A 17,866-nucleotide genomic window follows, 5' to 3' on the forward strand; every position below is an offset into this window, starting at 1 on the left:
AATTGACCAGGTGATGTTACAGGCTGAAAAGTCAAGGGGCCACCAAGGTTATTACAATACATCCTGTATGATATAAAATCTAAATATCACGAGAATCCATCCAATAGTTGTTGAGACATTTCATTCGTAACCACAAATGTCAACCTCATGGTGGTGCTACAAGAAAAGTCAGAGCTTGATGAATTAGGATTCATTCTGGGGACCATGAATGTTTGCACAAAATGTCATGGCAACCCAGCCAATAGATGTTGAGCTCTTTCAGTATGTACCAAAGTGGTGGCCCGACAGACCCACACTGCCTTTCATAGTCTCAATTCTAACATTGCTAAAAACTGGGTTGGTGAAAAACAGAGAACAACATTGTCTTCAAATACACATGACATTTTTCTGTAATAAACTAGACAGCATTTAGATTTATTCACAAATAGTTAAAAGGCTACTTGGAATAGATCCTGTAAATGTCTGTAGTAAATAACCCAACCCAGATTCAGTGTTTTGTAAAAGAAAACATGAATACCATCAGGGGTATGTTATGTCAGAGACCTGCGGTCATACCCTGAAACTCTACAAGAACGCAGAAACCGGATTCTAACCTGACAGGTTCGATTGTTATTTGTTTTTCTGGTGTGATGAAATGCTTTTATCTCGGGCTGCATTCTGATCAAATCAGGTATCTTGTTATCACCACTTATCAGTATTAAAATATGTTTGGCCTCAAGGTGCCCAACAAAAGTATTAACCTGTACTTTCATACAGTTTAGTTGTCATGTTCAAGGTGTAGCTTGAAAATCAGTATTTAAACTCAAACAAACAGCAACCGTTTTTAAATATTATTCCTCATATTCCGTATTATTTTTATCTCTGTCTGGGGAAAAAATGACTTCTTTCCCAAATGAAGTCAATCCAAATAGAAGACAAACCTTAAGACGAGGCCATGTACAGTACAGCTGACATACTGTCAATGTCAGTCCACAACAGTAAATCGAGTTAAGTAGAGTACTCATCTGATGGCTTTCAATGCCTGTTCAAAGTAATTGAGTCATAAGAATTAATAAACAGAGAGACAGATCATGTCACTTGTAGCTATAGCAAGTTGATCTGCTCCCTATTTGAACTTTGGCTTTTAGCTGCAGTGTTTTGAGCTGAACACAGCTGCAGTAATGTACTTGCCAGGGGATTTCCGGGCGGTCCGCTGTGAGGATTACCACTCTCTTTTGCCTGATGAACATGAACATTTTTAGCCACTAAAAGAAACACAACAACATTTTTGACAAGTCAGACATACAGCGGGGCATATCTGTCTGTGCAAAGAGAATTAATGACCTTTCCGTGCATTCCTTATTGTTCACATTCCTATTTTAGCCTTCAAGGACAGAGGTTTTACATTTTTTGCAAGTATATCTTTTTTATAAATTGGAAATCGGAGTTCTGCCTGTCTTTTAGAGGTTCTAAGTAAAATCATGATGTTTTAAAGAAGGGTATCAGATCCAGCATATACTAACAAACTGCTTCTGTCAGTATGGTTATATAGTTTGTTTACTTTTAAAAAATGAAATAACACTGTTATTTGACCTGAAGTGATAGGTGTCGCCCTCGCAACAATGCCCATTAGGACAATAAAAAAATGTTTTACTATTGGTGCAGGTGGAGCTTATTCTGGCCCCATACCATCAGAGCATTTTGGCTGATCCGTACACCTGGTGGACTACATATCCTGTTAATGACTTCAGTGTTTAATAGCTACCAGAGCCAGCCAACTGTCTTCATAAACAGATGCCTGTCTGACCTCTTTATAGGACTTTATTACTCGAGTGCAGTGATAAATCAAATGTACTACAAGTATAGGGATCAATGTTTAAAGCCAGGAAGTATCATAATGAGAAGCAGTAGTGCTGCCTTTTTACATAAAGAGTAGAAAAATGTATGATTTAACCTACACAGTATATAGCACATACCAGTAATTACTTAAAAGTGTGAGAAAATTCAAACTGAATAACATAATCACACCAATAGAACATATTAGAATACATAATATATGAAAACCATTATGTGAGACCTCACATGATACCACTTCATTAATACCTACTAATATTAGTATGATTTTATGGTGTAATTACATCCAATCCATGACATTATCCCAGTGCATGAAGCAGGCGTATCTGCAGCTACTGTAAACCAACAACAATGTTACCATCATGTGCTATGTGTTAGTTTTGGAAGTGAAGACTAGTTCATGTATGTCCAACTCAGGGTTTAAAATAATCTTTAACTACGGTCTGGATAATATAGCTTTAGATACAGCTACAGTGGTCCTAACTTCATGCCAAATTCATCTTTAAATAAGAACAATCGCAGTGTAGAAACTGTAAAATGAATCTGTGGATGAGTCCATCGCGAGAAATATGTTCTACAGTGTCTTCTAGAAGGCATTACCTTAAATTCAGAAATGAGCAGTGTTATACAGAGTTTTTAATAATTTCATTGGCAGCCTACAATTTTCCCAGCTGTTTTGACAATGGTTACTTATTTTTATTAGTCACAGTCAGGTTACCATGCCAGACTGAAATGCTCCCAGTCAGGCTGATATTTGACTCCAACATTTTTAAGTTTTCTAAAAATAAATACATTTTTTCCCACTAATTGGAACATTATTTATTAAGGCTTCAAGGACCGCTTCTCACACCACATTATCCCCCTTGAACAGAACAAAACATCATGTTCATGTTCAGTCACACTTTCCAAAATCTTTTGTGCAGACTACATCCTGTTTCTGGGCCTAATCAGATTATCTCACTTGCTGAGGCTGTAAGCCAAGTGTTTTGCGTCGCTGTATCTATACTAAATCATTGTAGGGTGTACTAAACATTTATGCATGTTTTTGGACTACAGTATTCTGCAAGTAGAGGACTTAACTGATCATTTATGTGGTTGTGAATATAGCATAACTTAACTGCCTTCAAAATAGTTAAATCAAAGTTTATAGTATGACTTATGAGCTGTTTAATTAAACAAATACTTTTTGTATCTTATGAATAAAAAATATGTGTTGGCATATGATTCCCTCCTTCAAGCAAATGGCTTCATATCATGTTATTTGTTTCTTTTTTAGTTTTAGGTTTTTTTTTTCAAATCAACTTTAATTTAATTTTAGGAATGTGTTTTGTAATGCAGGGAGGGTACTAAAACTGTGCTAAGAGACTAGTTTGCAATTAATTATGATATTCAAAAGTAATAAGTAAGTAAGTAAGTAATTTACAAGAAAAATTTAAAAGATAAAATCCATGTAATATATTCATTAAAACTGGAAATTAAAATATATTGATAACATTTTTTTAAGTAATTTTTAAATTTAAGTATTTTCATTTAAAGAGAACTTTGAGAAAAGGAGTTCTGTTTGAATATAAAGTTCACAGTATTCATGAAAACATATTAAACAGAAGCAGCTTTATTTTCTGTCCTGTCATTAGAGCTGTTGCGATGACTTCGGGAGTTGTAGGATTTACAAGGTGTACTTAAACGCTCCATGGCATGCACAGAGGGTCGGGTACGGTTCCAGGCCTGTGATTGGACGACGGACTGTCAGTTCTGGAGCATGTCTGTCAAAGCCCACCAATCAGCTTGCGTGTTGTTGGCCGGTGCACCGGTTCGCCGGTCGATTTGCAGCTGAGAGACGGGGAAGCAACTGGCGGAGGCAGCATCGGCGGTACGGTGCTATGGACCTCAGGGACAATGTCGAGACAGGGGAGACAGAAAACCACCTGGAGCTGTTTTATATGCCAATTCCAGATGAAGCACCTTGCAAGAGGGAGCAGGAGAAGCTGTCGGGGGTCGTCAAAAACGTCCACAGAAAACTGCGTAGGAAATACAGAGAGGGTAAGCAGCCTCAGTGGGCCCCTCTGTCTCTCTGTGGCCCTGCAGCCGAGTGGCTAACACTTAACGTTAGCTCAAAAATCCACAATTAAATCATTTCCCGTTAACGGTAATCCCGGTAAAGGCACGGTTCAACGCTCGCTAATGTTAGCCCTCCTAGCGAGCCGTCTTTGCGTTCAGGCTGGTTGGCTAGCTGTTATTGAGGCAGACCGCATTCAGCAAGCGAGGCCTTTAAAGCTACTTCACAATACCAATGCATACACTGTAAATTATTATATTGCTGTGTACAAACTTAAGTCACTGGTGTAGACGTGTATTATCTACTGAGTCCTTAATAAGTTACTAATAAGAGACACTAACAGAGCTGCTGACCATGACCATAAATGATAACTCTCTGAACTGAACAAACAGGTTTAATGCAGCAGTTGCTTCCAGATGAGTGTTATGCCTGAGAATTAGAGTTCATATAGCAAATATTGTCAAAAAGTACCCCACAGATACAGATGAAACAGACAACAAACACACAGTTTGTTTAATGACATGAGGCTTGAGCTTCTGTGAGCGGATCCAAACTCAGGAGCTGAATATATGCCAAACTTAAAGGGTTAGGAGGTGGCACAAGAGGTGAACGTTCTGTATAATAATATAATTAGTGTCTATCATGATATCGTATTCAATCAATATAAATTAGAAAGTGTTACCTGAGAACATCATAAATAAAATTAGGATCAAAACTGGCACTTTAGATACCACTTTAGGGTGGATTGTCTACGTTTACCTGGGATCTTTCTTCACACAGAACTCAGCCCATAAGTATTTGCATATAAACTGATTATAGAAGACTATAATCCACCTTTTTAGGGGTGCAAAACTGAACACAGCTTCATTCTCACACATTCGGGTGTTTGTGTTCTGAAACAAGTGAATGTGTATGTTTTTAAAGCTGTAAAGACTGTATCAGGGTTGGATTTCCACAAGCCTCACTGTGTGTTTATCAGCGGCTGTCTGTCCTAAAAGCAAAAATCTCTCTTTCATATTGTGAGTTAATCTGGATAGGAACATCATGTAAAATGGGAAGTTTGGAAAACCCCTTTTGCAATACTTCAGCGCTGACGTATGGACATCCAAGAGTCACTGCTCGACAATCTTCACTGCTCAAAGAAGAAACTGACATTTCATTTAACTGCACTGACAGAGGGATTTATTCCAGCCATTGAAGACTGTTTGTAGTTTAAGGGAACCAACCAGCAATGCTGTGCCCTGGATTTAAAACCTCACTACAATGCCTACACACACGGTGGCTTTGTGCTGTTGAATCTGCACACTCTCTCATTTTCTCTTTCTGGGGAAATGTACAGTCCTACCAGAGACTGTGTGTAGGAGGGGAACACAAAAAGGCAAATTCAAAACAGCAGGTGCAAAATAAATAATAAAAAAAAAAAGAAAAAAGAGTCCATTGTCTCGTAATTGTAGCAGGTCACACGCCAACACTGTTTGTAGGCTGCAGGATTTATCCGACTTTGGAAGTATAAAAACGATTAAAACGATGACTAATGATTCAGGTTGTCTCCTGCTTGAATGTCTGGCCAGTTTGTTTCATTTGACTGTCTCTGAATCAAAAATATGCATTTGACCATTTCACTGCTCTCAAGTCTCACTGTAAACAACAGAAAGGCAAGACAACTTTTACTAGTTTAAAAAAAAAAAAAAAAAAGTAATATTTGTAATAATGTGTCAACATTCTCTACTATCAGTTGTGTAGTAAGAAATGCTTGATGGTGGTCCTGTTCTCTGTAGGCTCTGTCTGACTTTTCCATCTTAAAAACACTACACAGCCATAATATAGTGTGTTAAAACAATGTTAGATGGTTTTGAATAATCATGTTAAATCAGAAAATATTCAGAGAGACTGAAGGTTTCTTTTAGAGACTACAACAGCACAGAGAAGTTGTTCGGCTAGCAGACCTCATGATTGGTTAATAAGTAAAGCATGATCTGGTAGGCTTGGCATTGAATCACAGTAGTCATGCTTCCAGAGTGCTGCTGTTTACCACCACTCCTCTTGTTGTCTTTTCATTTCTGCAAATCTGATAGCGAGTTTTTCCTTGTGGTCATGGGATTTCTCCCTTATCAGTGTCTTTGTCAATGCTACAGGCTGTAAACTTCTGAATAACTATGAAGACGTGCTGAAGGGATTTTTTTGTGGACGTTATTCTAACAGTGAAATGGCTATTCGAGGATGATTTTTTTAGAAAGAACAGTTCCACTTCTGTGCCGACAGAGACGAGGGAAGATGTAGGCAATGTAGCATGTAAATGTGGCCTGACCTTCTTTTAACAGGATTTTTTTCATGTCATGTTTTTGTGCTAAAGGGGATGACCACAGTTGGCAAGTAGGTTGTAAATGCTATTTGCTGGAAAGTGATGTCAGACTAAAAGAAGATGATAGTAGAGTCAGTGGTTTAAGCAAATTTTGAAAGTCTCACTTGATTCCTCTAAGTTGTGAGATCTTTGTTTTAGGTTTTGTGTTTTTATTTGTTCTATCCTGACTTTTTTCTTTCTTTTTCTCAGTGGGCGACTTTGACAAGATTTGGCGCGAGCACTGTGAGGATGAGCAGACGCTAAGTGAGTACGCCGTCGCCATGAAGAATCTTGCTGACAGCCATTGGACCAAAAACTGCGAAGGAGAGGGCCGCATCGAATGGTGTCGCAGGTACGACCGACTTCAAAGGTCTTCCAGCGTCTTTCCGCTGCAGTTTTAGACCTCATGACAGTCAAGTGTGACTCATCTAAACCTGTACAATGTGCTTTCCTGACATGTCGTCGTCAATCTCACAGCAGTGTTTTGATTCCACTTTCGCAGCGTCTGTCAAGAATACTTTTTGGATGGTGGGATGAAAAGAATCTTAGAAAAGGATGAGAAAAGTGCCAGGCTTGCCATGGGTCTGACTGCAGCACCTCTAAGTGCCCAACCGTACAACACCATCCCCAGGTAAGTTGTTATAAGAACTTCTCCCACTATAAATGTAGATCCTAGAGTCTATGTCCCACTTCCATACTGCATACTGATTGTTTAAAACACTTCATACTAATCTTAAAGGACCAGTGTGTAACATTTAGGAGGATCTATTGGCAGAAATTGAATATAATATTTATAGGTATGTTTTCATTAGGATGTAGGAATCGTTGTATTTTCATCACCTTAGAATGAACTGTTTTTATCTACAGATGCGGCGAATCACCTTCTGTGTCATTTTGAATCGCCATGTTTCTACAGTAGCCCAGAATGGACAAACAAAACAATAGCTGTAGATAGGACCTTTTGAATTTTTCTTGAGTTATGTGGCTACTGTAGTTTCTCTAACATACTTCACAGCCCGCGAGTAGTGACTCACCTATTACCATGGAAAATAACTACAGTAACGTAATGTTTTTGATCTGCAATGCCTAAACTTTTTTTTCTGGATTAGCCATTTCAGTCAGAAAAGATTGTTTTTTTTTTGTTTCAGTTCCTACAAATTAACTTCATCTCTTCTCTCTCTCTCTCTCTCTCTCTCTCTCTCTCTCTGTCTCTCTCTCTCTCTCTCCCCTTTCCTGTCAATATCAGTTCAAAAAAGGCAATAAAAGCCCCCCAAAAATGTAAGATCATGTAGCTTAAATGAGTAAATGTAATATAAACGGAGTAGAAAACATGTGACCACTCTTTGGCAGAGCAAGAAGAAAAGTTGTGTGAAAACCGTTTACCATTTAGTCAGGCGTGATTGTTAAAATGCCACTTACACACTGCATGCCATGTACATGACTGAAGGTGGTGTTACAGAAAAGCAGGTCACTAAGATCATCATCCCCCTCTGTCTCCTCTCTCCTCCTCCTCTCTAGTCACTGGTTGTAGAAGATATTCTGTCATATATTATTACTATATTATTATAATAGTGTTGTTGTATTTTTATACAAGTTGAAAAGATTTAATGGGCCCCAGTATGTAATGCTGTATTTGTTTGTTGTGGAAGAAAAATCAATTATCAGTGAGGGACTGTTGGATGCAAACGTTACTTGTTGGTTTGACAGTAAGCTGTTGACATTGACCCTTGTTCCACATTTGTGTTGTAGTTCAATCTCTCAGCTGGGGAAAATGCGCCTTCTTGACGTGGGAAGCTGCTTCAACCCTTTCTTGAAGTTCGATGAATTCCTTACAGTTGGTATTGACATAGTGCCTGCAGTTGAGGTATGTATGCTTTTTCTTTTTCATTCTGTTCAGTTTTCGTTGACAACATGTTTTAAAATTTGTGTTTTAAAACACAAAAATAATGCTTGGGGTTTTCCTGTCTGGTAGCTCGGTGCTGGCATTACAGAGTTAAAGCAATACAAGAAGTGACTCATGCAAGGGTATCAGTGTTGTGGTTAGACAGTCTGTGAACAAATTCAGTAGAAAGCAGAACAAAACGCGCCTCGCTTTCTTCAGCTGAGTAGAGAAGCTACATATGTGGAATGACAATGTCAGTTCAGGAAGAGCAAAAGATCCCATTTGAAAGTGTTTTTTTCCTGTTTTCTCTCCTCCAGAGTGTGTACAAGTGTGACTTCCTCAACCTTCAGCTCCAGCAGCCTCTCCAGCTGGCAGGTGACGCGGTAGAGGCCTTCCTCCGCCAGCTCCACAACCCCATCGACACTCTGCCTGCCCAGCTGTTCCACGTTGTGGTCTTCTCCCTGCTCCTGTCCTACTTCCCCTCGCCATACCAACGCTGGATCTGCTGTAAGAAGGCCCATGAGCTGCTGGAGCTGCATGGCCTGTTGCTCATCATCACTCCCGACTCCTCCCACCAAAACCGCCACGCCCTCATGATGCGCAGCTGGCGCGTCGCGGTGGAGTCCCTTGGCTTCAAGCGCTACAAATACGTCAAGTATTCCCACATGCATCTCATTGCCTTCCGTAAGGTGTGTCTGGCCACCACCAGCGACCTGGTGTCACGCAACTACCCTGAGATGCTCTACATCCCTCAGGACTTCCACTCCAATGAGGAGGAAGAGTGTGCCGACGTGCCCGTACAGGTGCGCTCCGAGTTTGAGGATGACCAGCTGGCTTGGGGTTTCACGGAGCTACCTGACACACCCTATGATTCAGATTCTGGGGAGAGCCAGGGCAGCTCGGTGCCTGGCTTCCACGAGCTAGAAGACCCCATCCTGCTTCAGAGCTAGGCTAAACCAGCTAAACCCCCCCCCCAGTTCCTCTCCTCTTCTCTACGTAACTGTCACCTCCCCTTCAACTGCTGCGCTGCCAAAATTAACCTGCTGCATTCTTCTCCCACGTCTCCTCCCGCTCCTCAAAATAATGCAGTTTGCACAGAGTGAAAGAGAGAAGTTTACAGATTATTTTCTCATATCCACACTCCTCTGAGAGTACACACGCATACACGCACACATATACATATACCACACACTAAGACGGATATATTTTGATAAATATCTAGGTTTTTTAAGAGTTGGAAAGCGAATGCCCTTAAGATATCTGAACTCCCTTCTCCTTAATTTCCATCCCATCTTCCAATCAGCTCTCAATAACAAAAGTCAGCTTGTCTACATTCTGTACTCAGTCTCCATTTGAATAAGCTAGTGTGGCAGGCTGCTTAGTACGAAAGACAAATACAGCAACCTGAGCAGTGTGACAGGAGTTTGATTGCACTGTAGAGACTGATTATGGGATGACTGGACTGGTACGCTTGCTTCTGTCAGTCATGCAGCAAGACTTCCTGAAAAATTCTTGATGTGCATTTAGTTTTCCATGACAAAAAAAAAAAAAAGAATATCATTGTTTTGAAATATATATTCTCAACAGTCAAAACATTGGTGTTGTCCAGTGTTAAGTGTGGCAATGCCATTTTAATTTGGCATCCTCTGAATGGTTTGTGTATCTTTTACAAGAAAGTGGTATTTGTAGCATTTTAAACATTTTCAGAACCATACGGTAGGAGTATTACTAGGTTTACTAATGTGAAACTGTAACTGTGTTGATTCATTGTGTAACAAGGTACGAGTGTTTCAAAGTAGGTATTACACTCTTTTCCTCCTCTTGTTGTCCTCACAAATATATAAATATTTAATTATCTCCTGTTAGATTTCTAATACATTTTTTAGTTTTTGTTTTCAAGCAGAGAAATAGTGCAACACTGCAAGTCAGTGACTCATTAAAAAAAAAAAAAAAAGGACTTTACAGCACCAGTAACTTTTGGCACAACAGTGATGTGAAAATACAGCGAGTACTCTGCCTCGAAAAAAAATGATCCAGATCTGAGCTCCTCACACGTCAGAAAAATTCACCTAGACAGAAGAGATTTGCATTAGTTTACTGTTTTGTCATACAGAACCTCTGAAACAGGTGAGAAACTGTAGATTTTAGCAATAGCAAGCGAGACCAGATCTGAAGATACTGTATCCTACGGGGGGGGGTTTAGCTAAATACACTACCAGATGAAATGTTAGTGTGTGTTCCTGCCTGAACAGGCTAAATATGCGGGTGTGGATGGATTTGTCAGTGTGAATGAAGGAATGAATTTACGTTTATGGTTGGGTTTTTTTTTAGTCTGTGGCACTTTATCATTGATCTCAAAGGGTGTCACAAAAATTATTTTCCTATGATAACAGTTGCACAAGATGATGGGCCCATAAAATGATACCAGTAAGTCTAAGGTGCCTTCTTTGTTCACATTTACTGTATGTTGCAAGTAGACTTCCATGCCCCCTGGAGAAACTGAAACTCATTCCTTAACATAACAAAAAGATATCAAGCTTCTTTGGCCAAACAGTACATACAATACCGTTTCTCCTTTTTGTCATATTAATGGATAACAAGAAACATTTCCAGTGTTGGTATAATGCAGTGTGTTCTTGCCATTCCCATATCATTTTCCAGTTAATGTACATCTCTCTGCTGATATCTCCTCTGTTTTCACAGCAAGAAAAAAAAACATTTTACAGATACACACATATTCAGACTTTGAAGAAGCGTGTTTTGTGATTCATTGGTGCATTTGTCTTCCAGTGTTTACTTTGGTCCATTTGCATGAGATGGTTCATCTTCGTTATCGACATTTTCAACAATGCAGAACAATGTGTGCTTCTAGTATGGTTGTATTTCTATTTTATAAATGAATGTAAATGGAAAGCGTCTGTGTTTTTATTGTGTATTTTGTTCCTTTTTAACACTCAGAATACTGCTCTGTGTACTTGAATGCAGTTGTCAAGCAGGAGATATTTAATCTGTCCCTGAACAGGTTAAATGTATAGGTATGGAAGGACTTATCATTGATTCCAAAGGGTGTCACAAAATTACAGGTCTTTTGAAAACATGAATACAGCAGGGGGGGCCGTATTATAAGACAGGATTACTTCATTATATGTAGTGGATTTAATATGTATTTTACCCGTTCTGGCCATGTCCTCTGTATTTCTTTCAGGAGGTGAACATTTACACTTGAAACTTGAATGCAGTGGGTATTCTATGGGCTAATTCTAGTATTTCACCAGTCCAATATACCTACCTTACTACCTTAAGGCCAACAAAAAAGAAACCAATGAAGTAAAAAAACTATAAATAAAATGTTTAATACAGATATTAAAAGACACATGAAAGGACTGGCTGCATTGGAGAGACTTGAACTCATGACTTTTTATCCTCCTGCTACCTTTTAGCTTACACCGTGAGCACAGAATGGGCCTTTCATAGCTGCTTGGGTGGTGTTAAGTGCTGCAGCAATAGGCAGAAATAACTGAGTTACTCTGTGAGCCCCTCAAATTTGGAGCATGGACAGCAAAAGACCTTTTTCACAGCAGCCATTTTTACATGACACAGCGGTGTAAACACAGATGTTAGCAATGATACTAATTAAGGTTCTGTCCGTCAGAGTCGGGGGGCTGCTCATAGAAACACTGCTACACTATGAACCAGAACATTAACACCTGTGTTTACCCTACTCTTTCACATCAAAATGGCTGCTGTGAGAAAGGTCTACAGAGCTGGTCCCATATTAGTGCTTAGTTCAGTTGAAAATCACAAAGTTGACACTTGAAACAATGTAAACTCAAAGTCTGTGTGAGATGTGGTTGAAAGCTCCAGAAAAAGCAAGTGAAGCTCATAAGTGATTTTATAATTAAAACGGTCAAAAGTCAAACTATCTTTAATTAAATCTATATAGCGAATCAACTCAGTGTGAACATCTGGAATACGCACTGGGCATTGAGCGTTTGCAAAATCATTTTTGAACCTTTGCTCTTGCCGTAGTTTGAAGCCATTGTCATGGCGGGTGTCATCTGACTCAAAACTTTTGACGCGACAAACTTTTTGAACGGTTATGTCTGTTCCTCTGCAGCCGGTCGGTTTCGGCTCTGTCCACATTGGACCTTTTACAACCGCGTCGGACACGAGCTGAAAACAACCCTCGTGAATATGTGACGTGAGCTGGTTTAATGTTTGCGCGTGATGACGTTGACCGGTGCGAGGATGCATCGCTAGGTAGCTAACGGTACCTCAGCTAGCCACTTTCAACAAGTTAGCTCAACTTTTATCTGAACACTCACCGCGGACAGCGGACCGACTGTAACTCGTTAAAAGTGCCTGTCTGTCGCTTTGGACAGTCTTTCGTATCAACAATGTGTCGTGTTCTACGCTACTGTGTCAGCCACTGCCTTCATGCAGCGATGACCCGGCTGGAGGAGGTCAACGGGGAGGTGAGCATGTGGTCGTCGGTCCGGTGGCTGGGCTACCTGTCCGGTCTCAACCTGCTGGTCGCCCTGTGCTTGGGGCTGTATGCCCGGTGGGAGAGCACCGCGGAGACCACTCTTCTTGTCATTTTCGTGTTGGCCCTGGTTGTCCTCGGAATAGCAAGTGTAGTGTATTACTACTTCAACATGGAGAGGGTGAGCCTCAGTCTCCTCCACCTGTGGTTCGGCTTCCTGCTGGGGCTGCAGTGCTTCCTCCACAGCCCCGCTCTGGAGGGCAACCTGAAGGAGCGGGCGGCCAACTACCTGCTGCTGGCCAGTGTTGCTCTGAGGACGCTGTGGGCGCTGCTGGACCGGCTCTTAGGATGCACCAGGTACCGTCCCGCCTTCCTTACCTCGGCGGAGCGGCTGGAGCTGGCGGGCTTTGCCATCGCCAGCACGGCGCTGCTCATCCAGAAGTCCCTGAGCGTGATGGTGCTGGTGGTGGCGCTGGCCACGGTCATGGTTGCCCTCCGGATGAAGGCTCTTCTGGCGCTTCCCAACCTGGTCTGCTTCGCTGTGATCGCCGCCGTGCTGTTCTTCGAGTCTCTGAACATCACCACCAACCCGTTCGCCCTCGCCTGCTTTTTCAGCCAGCTCATCTGCGACCCTCTGCTGGATGTGTACTTCAGTGGTCTCTCTGTGACTGAGCGCTGGCAGCCGTTCCTGGTCTGGCGGGGCCTGTGGCGCCGGTTGTCCCTCCTGCCTCTGCTGATGGTGGAGGTGACCTTCATCATTCTGGCCGCCCGGAAGGTGACAGACTTGGACCAGTGGTACCTGACGATCCCAGCCTTTGTGGTCTGTGTGCTCTTCTGGGCCATCTGCCACATGGTGTTTGTCATCACAGTGTGGGGCTTTCACACCAAGCTCAGCGACTGCCAGAGGGTGTGCCTGTCCCAGGGGTCAGGGGTCAACGGCCTGGACAAGATTATGGCCTCAAAGGGAATGAGACATTTCTGCCTCATCTCTGAGCGCCTGGTGTTCTTCACGCTGGTGTCAACTGTGGCTGTTGCTGCTCTGTGTTGGCAGGTAGGACCAGACGACTCTCTTGTCCTTTTTATAGAACGATGCCACAGTGTATCAGCTGGATATTGCAGGGCTGTATGTGGTTTGTGGTCCAGGTGATCTGAGGAAGCCCAGCTGTAGTTGAAAGGTTGTCATATCCATATAGAGTAAAGGATAACGGGCAACAAGATAACAGAGTGTGGTGTGTTATATCGGCCCTTCTTCATCACTGGTTGCACATATTTATGGTTTTCCATGAAGTCACTAAAAAAGTAAAGATTATTTTGTATAGTAGACTTATATTTTTCCTGCTTTCCATCTCCCTCACATTTATCTTCCGAACCCCAGTTTGGGAACTAACTGGTTTGGACTATGGAACAGTCTGAGAGTGTGCTTTACTTTTACATTTCATATTATTAGAGGACAGGCTGAATTGCTCAGTTTCTTCTATTCTATGATTTGAGTCCCCTAAATTAAGCAAGAAACAATATAAACATATCTCTTATTGAACAATGCATCCCTACATTTAATCAGGATTCACTATTTCACAGTTAGAACTTATGAACAGATGCATGTTACAGTCTCATCCACAGCATTTTAACATCTTCACATACTATATTCTTGTCAGTGTCATGTTAAACCAATAATGATCTGATCCATTACTGTGCTCTGCAGGCCTCCAGCAGTATCTTTGTGAGCATGTTTCTGCTCGTCCTGCCTCTGGAGTCTCTGTTCCACGGGCTTTTCTACGAGCTCGGGAACAGCCTGGGAGGAACCTGTGTGGGCTACGCAGTAGTCATCCCCACCAACTACTGCAGGTAGTGTGTAATGCATAACTACCGTAGGAGTTGGATGTCAAAGGCAGCTGGAGGACTTGTCTTCTGAGTAGACATCAGCTGACCTGTGCTGAATGACTGATCCAAACAGGCATGATTCACTCACTTTCCTCCTCTGTTTTGTTTTCGTCCGCCCGGCAGCCCTGACGGTCAGCCCATGCTGCTGCCTCCAGACCAGGTTCAGGAGCTGAACAGGCGCTCTACGGGCATGTTGAACAGCGTGCAGCGCTTCTTCGCCCACCACCTGATTGAGGCTTTCGGCTGCGACTATTCCACCAGCGGTGTGACCCTGGAGGCTCTGCAGGCCAAGATCAAATCCTTCTTGGAGCTTCGCACGGCAGACGGGCCTCGCCACGACACCTACATGATCTTCTACAGCGGTCACAGTCACCGCTCTGGAGAGTGGGCACTGGCAGGTGAGAGGGGCACCAAGTTGAAGGTATAATTGTCATTATTATTTATGTTACTGTGCATCTAGAGTGTGTTTCTATACATCAAATGGAGCATTGTATTCTCACTGCAGTTTTAATCATCCATCCATTTTATTTTATTTATTTATTATTTTAGTTTACCTGTTTTATAACCAGATATATTAACTGAGAACCAATTCCCATTTATAATGACGACCATGCCAAGAGGCAGTGACAGTTAAAACACAGATACAGGGGAAAAAAAGCTTTTTCATTTATTGTGATTGGTCACAAATAAAATGACCCAACTCATATACAGTATATTATTATATTCCAATTTCAAGGAAAAACCAACACAAACCTTCTAGCCTTTGGAACTCTGCCTGTATGTGTGTGTAGGTGTTCATTTCATCAAAACCTTCAAAGACACCCCTGTGTCCTGTATGAAAGCACCTGCATTTGTCATTTGTTTCTCCACTCATTCATTCAGGTTTAAAATCATCACAAATTAATGTATAAAATAATACATTTCGGTCATTTTTTTTGTGGTCAAGTTAAAACATTCCACCTATTACTTTAAATAAGTAAATCACCGTTTTAATGTAGGTATTGTAGAAGAGGCATATTGAGTGAGAAAAGTCATCTGGCATCTAAAATGTGCAAGTAAGTAAGAGGAAGAACATCTGCAATCTCAAAAAAGTTTCTGGCCACTCTTTGAATGTAAACCACTTCTTACTAAGTTTTATTTTTAGTAATATGAGAATCTTACTTTCCTCTCCTCATGCATAGTTTGTGTGATCTGTAATCAGCTGGTTTCTGTGTTCATCAGGAGGAGACGCTCTTCGTCTGGACCAGATCTTGGAGTGGTGGAGGGAGAAGAACGGCAGCTTCTGCTCGCGCCTCATCTTGGTGCTCGACTGCGACAACTCGCTGCCATGGGTGAAGGAGGTCAGGAAGGTGGAGGGCCTGCACGTGGCTGTGCAGGGAGCGACGCTCGCTCGAGCGACGGACGTCGAGCTGCAGGACCCCCCGCAGCTCGGAGACTTCACCTCTCAGTGGGTGGAGTACAACTGCAACTCAAACAGCAACATCAAGTGGTGTGAGAGGGGCAGAGCGGTTTCCGCCACCTACGGCATCTCCAAACACTGGAGTGACTACACGCTGCACCTGCCGACAGGAAGTGATGTCACCAACCACTGGAGCATGTACTTCCCTCGGATGACATACCCGGTGGTCCAGCTGGCGCTGTGGTGCAGCGGTCTGAACCTGCTGTGGCTCTGCAGCGTCTGCCTGCGATGCCTGAAGAGAGTCAAACTTAACTGGTTTCCACCAGCAATACTGGACACCGGCCAAGGCTTCAAACTGGTCAGATCATAGATATGAAGAGGGCTATTTTTATTTTCAGAATATATTTCCAAAATAATATTGTCTAAAATTCAACAAGTGCCTTTGGACCCTGAAAATAGGCAGCTATTGGATGGTAGAAAAATGAATCACTCAGTTACTGCTGCGTTTTGAGAGTTGTCTTTCTAGTACTAGTTTTTATATTCTTTGCAAATTCTTCTATTAATGTGTGTTTTTAGCCTTGATTTATAGGTCTTAACATCAAATAGATCTGTCGATGTGTGTGATGAGACTGAGCACACTGATGCTATTTTTGCACATTTTTGCATTCTGTTAGACGTGATTCCAACTTGATTTTAAGAACCTTCGTGTTGTGCCTTTTACCGTAAAATCACCAAATAACATCCAGGTCCCTAAGCTGATTTTTTAATTTTTTAAACCTTAAACCAAAGTGACCATGGTGTGTGTGTGTGTATATATTCAGAGGAAGATCTCAGGCATAAATAATATTCTGTTTCTAGAGCACAAAATGTTACATTGCTCTTTTATTTTGATTGTGAAATTATTCCTTTTACAGCCCTCTGTACTACACTATGCATAGCTTTATGTCAGTTGTAACAGCATTTTGTATAGCTTTTAGGGGTTATTTATAAATACACTCCAGCTGCTTCAGGGAATTAAGAAAGAGTTTTTTAAACTGTACTGATGAATGCACTACAAGCAGAGGTATGTGAGAACCCCAGGAATTAAATGCATCACATAATGAGATCCATTTTTTCCCCTGGGTTTGATTATAGTTTACTGGGCTATGCAAGTTTATTTGAACTAGTTTCATGTGTTTGCAAAGGGGTTTGTGGGAAGAAAACCAGGTGAAAGATGGCTGAAACTATGCAATAAAAGAGAAGTGAGACTTCACTTCTCAAATCAAACATTTTATGGCTCCTCATTGGATACATCCTGCCATTAACAAAATGAAACACAGGAAAATGACAAATCAATATAATCTTTCATTCATAAAATGTAAATGGTCTGTACTTGGGTAACAAGTTTATTTCTTGAAATGTTTTCTTTTTTGGAAAGAACTATGTAATTGGAGACTAATTATTGGGAAAATTGACAATTTGTTTTGTTGCGCTGAATTCAAAAACAGTTGCTTATTTTACTCCCAAGCAACTATTTGATTGGGCTATTATTGGTAATTTTGTTGAATTGTATGCTTCTATACATTTATTTTTACATTTTTGCATGTTCAGCTGTACCTGAATAAGTAATTACAGTTACTACTACTACAGAAACATTACCAACCTGTAAACAGAACACTTAAGAATGTGTGGTCTCGTTTAAGGCAACTATAACAGACAGGCACGTGGAGCAGGGGATTGAACCCCTAACCTTACTCTCAGTGGGCAACCTGCTCTACCACCTGAGCCAGGAGCTGCCCAAAGATTAGGAAGGTAGCTGGTGAAAGCAGGAGGAAATTCTATTACAAAGACAGGCAGCTCCAAATGAAATGAATGTAATCAAGCATACGTAAAGCTTGATTAGCATACCTTTTCTGATTGTTGCTAATGGTATAGTATGTGGGTTCATGTCTCATGTGCTGAAGTGGATACATAACTACAATAGATGAAATGCTGTTTCAAAGTAAATTTAA

At 41.3% G+C, this 17,866-nt stretch overlaps 2 protein-coding genes across 3 annotated transcripts; both read left to right on the top strand.

The window, feature by feature from the left end:
- The first annotated feature begins 3,626 nt into the window (after positions 1-3,626).
- On the top strand, positions 3,627-11,025 carry bmt2 (base methyltransferase of 25S rRNA 2 homolog). 2 transcript variants are annotated; one of them, XM_051381472.1, is made up of 5 exons: positions 3,627-3,873; positions 6,441-6,582; positions 6,733-6,861; positions 7,980-8,094; positions 8,430-11,025. In XM_051381472.1, the coding sequence occupies exons 1-5, from the start codon at positions 3,714-3,716 to the stop codon at positions 9,060-9,062; spliced, it is 1,179 nt and encodes a 392-aa protein (XP_051237432.1). In that variant the 5' UTR covers positions 3,627-3,713; the 3' UTR covers positions 9,063-11,025. The 2 variants fall into 2 exon arrangements, with proteins under 2 accessions (XP_051237432.1, XP_051237433.1); XM_051381473.1 differs by lacking the exon at positions 3,627-3,873 and adding an exon at positions 5,934-6,262.
- A 1,102-nt stretch (positions 11,026-12,127) lies between these two features.
- Positions 12,128-17,141, top strand: tmem168b (transmembrane protein 168b). Its single transcript, XM_051381457.1, has 4 exons — positions 12,128-13,646; positions 14,298-14,440; positions 14,600-14,874; positions 15,698-17,141. The coding sequence occupies exons 1-4, from the start codon at positions 12,510-12,512 to the stop codon at positions 16,243-16,245; spliced, it is 2,103 nt and encodes a 700-aa protein (XP_051237417.1). The 5' UTR covers positions 12,128-12,509; the 3' UTR covers positions 16,246-17,141.
- The last annotated feature ends 725 nt before the right edge of the window (positions 17,142-17,866 follow it).

This window comes from Dicentrarchus labrax, unplaced genomic scaffold (assembly GCF_905237075.1).
Source record: "Dicentrarchus labrax unplaced genomic scaffold, dlabrax2021, whole genome shotgun sequence".
NCBI lineage: Eukaryota > Metazoa > Chordata > Actinopteri > Moronidae > Dicentrarchus > Dicentrarchus labrax.